Source organism: Mandrillus leucophaeus, unplaced genomic scaffold (assembly GCF_000951045.1).
Source record: "Mandrillus leucophaeus isolate KB7577 unplaced genomic scaffold, Mleu.le_1.0 Scaffold85, whole genome shotgun sequence".
Classification (NCBI taxonomy): domain Eukaryota; kingdom Metazoa; phylum Chordata; class Mammalia; order Primates; family Cercopithecidae; genus Mandrillus; species Mandrillus leucophaeus.
This window is the reverse complement of record NW_012109252.1, coordinates 3,653,155-3,656,745: the sequence shown is the minus strand read 5'-3', so window position 1 is coordinate 3,656,745 and position 3,591 is coordinate 3,653,155. Positions and strand designations below refer to the sequence as shown.

The following is a 3,591-nucleotide window of genomic DNA, read 5'->3' as shown; positions in this document are numbered from 1 at the left end:
CCGCCACCACGCTTGACTAATTTTTGTATTTTTAGTAGAGACGCGTTTTCACCACAGTGACTGGGGACACGGTGTTGTGGTGGGGAAGGTGCCTGTTTTCCTCAGAGGACAGGAAGGCTGGGCCAAACCCGAGTTATAGTCCAATTGGCATCTTCAGAGCACACGAGTAAATCACCCCAAAAAGGCAGCACCCTGACCTGGCCTTGGCTGGGGAGTCCACAGGGGCCTTGGCAGAGCTTGTGTGGACAGTGATGCCTGCCCTGCCCACCTGCTGCAAGCCCTGTGCAGACCTGCAGACAGAAGCCCGAGGCCCAGAAGACACATTCTCCAGGGCAAGTGATGATGACAGAGGTTAACTTCAGTCCCTGAGACCCACCCACATCTGCAGACAACCTCACCTGTCAAAGGCTGAGCATGTTTCCGACTCACTTTCTCAGAGATCACTTTCTTTGGTGGACTTTGGACAGCCAGCGTCTGGGGTTCCCTCTTTCCTTGGCCACTTGGAACACCAGGAAAAAGTCTCTGCAGCACCTTCTCAACAAACACTGTATGGACAACCGACGAAAAGAAAAGGAAGAAAAGGAACCAGTTATGCAGTTTATCTGAATCACACATGCCTTTTACTCCACACAAACAAACACATCCTGAAAGCACCAATGGAGACCCAAGTCCCCGGTCCTCCCACTCTGGGCACTGCACACCAGGATCCCCCAGACTCTGCCCCTCAGAGAAACCCCTGAGGCCGGCCCTAGAGGACCCCCCACCATCCTGCCATCAACTGACCCTCTCCCCAGGGCATCACTCTGCGTCCAGTAGGCTGTGCACTGCCGGCAGGTGCTACCTCTGGCTCTAGGTCGCTTGGTTCCTCCCTGTGAGGTTGAGGCACACGCAGGCCGTGACCCGTCAGTGGGGCTGTGGTCCTGGGTGGATGGTGTCAGTGGCCCACAGCGCCTGGAGCCAGGTGTGTGAACGGAGCAGGTCTGGGGGGCCCTCAGGCAGGGCAGGCACCACCCCGCGCCCTCTGGGAACCCGTGGTCTGCACTTTCTCCCTTAAACTGAACGTGTCAACAACTGCAACTGGGGAGAATTCCGTGCACCTGACGTGGTTTAGCCACTAAACAGAGATTCTTTACTTTGTTTTTGTTTACACTGTTTAAACTGTGGGGACAAACTGTCATAATGAACAAATATTTCTGCCCTGACTTAAGTGTGGTTAATGAACAGCCATTGATCTCAAAATAGCATAGTGGATAAGGTGTGGGGAAAAGTTAATGAAATGAATTCTTTTAACCTCATAAAATTTAGAAAAAAAGCTGCTCTGGAATAACCAAAAGTCGCACAGCAGAAATCAGCACTCCTGACACAAGTAATTGGTGCCTTTAGGAACAGGGAGGCGGGGACTTGGCCTGACTGGAGGCGTGCAGGGATCTGTCATGGGCTCCCTGAGAGGAGACGCCGGGGGTGGCTTCTGGGCGAGGCAGGGAGGCTCCATGGCCCTACATGGGGACACTGTAGCCGAAGGCACAAACCCTTCCTAATTCTGGCCTCTCAGACAAACACGTGGTAGAAATCACCCTCCTACAGGCCCCGCTGTTAAGAACACTGTGTGGGTTTCCACGCAACGCTCCCCGTGTCCTCCGTGGATGGACCGTGAAAACCCTGAGCACAGAGCTCAGTGGAAGCGGGGTGCAGTGTGATCACGAACACGGGGGCTCTCACCTGAGACTCTGCACCTCCACGGCTCCCAACAAGTGAGCGCAAAGGCTCCTTCTGCTGGGAGGAAATGACCTCCGGTTAAATGGAAAACCTGAACTGAAACGAGGTGATCCCTAAGACCCTGGGGTCTTCACGAGGTCCTGGCAATGAGAGGGTCCCCATACGCTAGTTTTTGAATATGATGCACAAGTGCTCTAGCACAGGACACACCTCAAAAGCTCCTGCTGGCCGTGGTGAGCGGGTCTCACCCCTACAGAAAGGGCTTGCCTCAAGCACACCTGCCCGGAGGAGACACCTTGGCTCTCAGGGAGCAACAGGCGGTCTGTGAAATGCTTCTAAAAATGTACTGCAGTGCTCCCAGGTATGTTCAAAAGAAGGTTCCAAGACTTCAGATACAAATCCAATTGTCACATTTCCTTTAAATGTCAAAGAAGAAAATGTCCTGTGCGGATGACCGACCTGGTGATGAGCAGAGGAGATGGCGGGCAGATAAGATGAGCTTTATCCAACATCTTCACAAACCAGAACAAATTCGAAGACAAAACCGTAACCAGCCACCCAATTCTGCAAACAAGGACAGGGCGCTCAGAGCTAAAGCCTTGCTGGGCCTGGGGCAGCCAACGCAGACATGTGGCTGAAGTCGTCTCCCTAGGCCCAGCTGCCTGCCAGTGTCTGGAGCTAGGAAAACGCTACGGAGAAATCCCAGGCGATGGTCAGAGCCAGGCAATGCAGCAGAACGCCTGAAGCTGGGCAGGCACAAGACAGTCCCAGGGAGTGGGGCAGGCCCTGACTAAACAGCCACCGCCAGGAGACGCTGGGCCCAACCAAGCATCAGATGACAGAGTTTGCCGAAACACGGCAGCTGATCCCAAAGAAAATGGCACAACACACCAGGACGCGGGTCGGAGCGCACTGAGACACCGCACAACACAGCAGGGCAGGGATCGCAGCGCACTGAGACCCCGCACAACACACCAGGGTGTGGGTCGGAGCGCACTGAGACCCCGCACAACACACCAGGGCGCGGGTCGGAGCGCACTGAGACCCCGCACAACACACCAGGGCACGGATCGGAGCGCACTGAGTCTGGCCCCAGGTAACAGTCTTTCAAGGCTTCCTGAGGCAGATTTCTGAGCTAAAAGCAACATAAGAATGTGCCTAAAGAAAAAAGATACGTAGGGAGCATTTTCACTGAATTCCATCCAGTGCCTGCAATAAATTACATTTATAGCCTAAGTAACAGTGGTTCTCTAACAATACTGTTAAATTTCATGTTTCAAATGAAAACATCTGATATAGGTGTACTGTACATTCAGAATTTTTATAAAAATTCCAAAATGGAAGTAGAAGGCGGGAACAATCTAAAGTCAGCTGGCTTCAAATTCAGAGTGACAGCTGGCAGGGGTTTCTCCGGGATAACTGACAGGGCAGAGGCCACCCTGGGAGTCACAGGCTCCGCCTTCTGTAACACGGTCATTTCTCTCGGAAGAGACTTACATGATCCCAGCCTCACGACCTGAATGCCAGGAATCAATCTGCTGGCGCAGCGTGCAGGGCCCACAGAACCGCAAGGCCTCTGGGTGTTCAGCCTCTAGGATTTCTGCAATTCCCCTGCAAGCCTGCTGAGGCACCGCAGGAACAGATTCAGGAAGGGTGGTTCCCAGAACCATGCAGACCAGGGAGTCCAGGCCACATGCTGAGGCCGCAACACCCTCCTAAGGAGCTTCCCCACAGACCACCTAGGCAGGTCCTGGACTCACTTCTCACCGGGAGCCCAGGGCCTGGGGCCACTGCCAAGGCTGACAGCCTGACCTCGGGGCTTTGCCACATGAAAGCCCCAGGCCTGGCGAGGCTCAGGGAGGTCGTTTCAACGTG

At 54.1% G+C, this 3,591-nt stretch overlaps 1 protein-coding gene across 1 annotated transcript in view; it reads right to left on the bottom strand.

The window, feature by feature from the left end:
* Positions 1-3,591, bottom strand: part of ERICH1 (glutamate-rich 1) — a 67,137-nt gene that overhangs the window by 43,696 nt on the left and 19,850 nt on the right. The window contains exon 2 of the mRNA XM_011968602.1: positions 399-545. Coding sequence (XP_011823992.1) covers positions 399-545 — 147 coding nt within the window. The remainder of the gene's footprint in view (positions 1-398; positions 546-3,591) is intronic.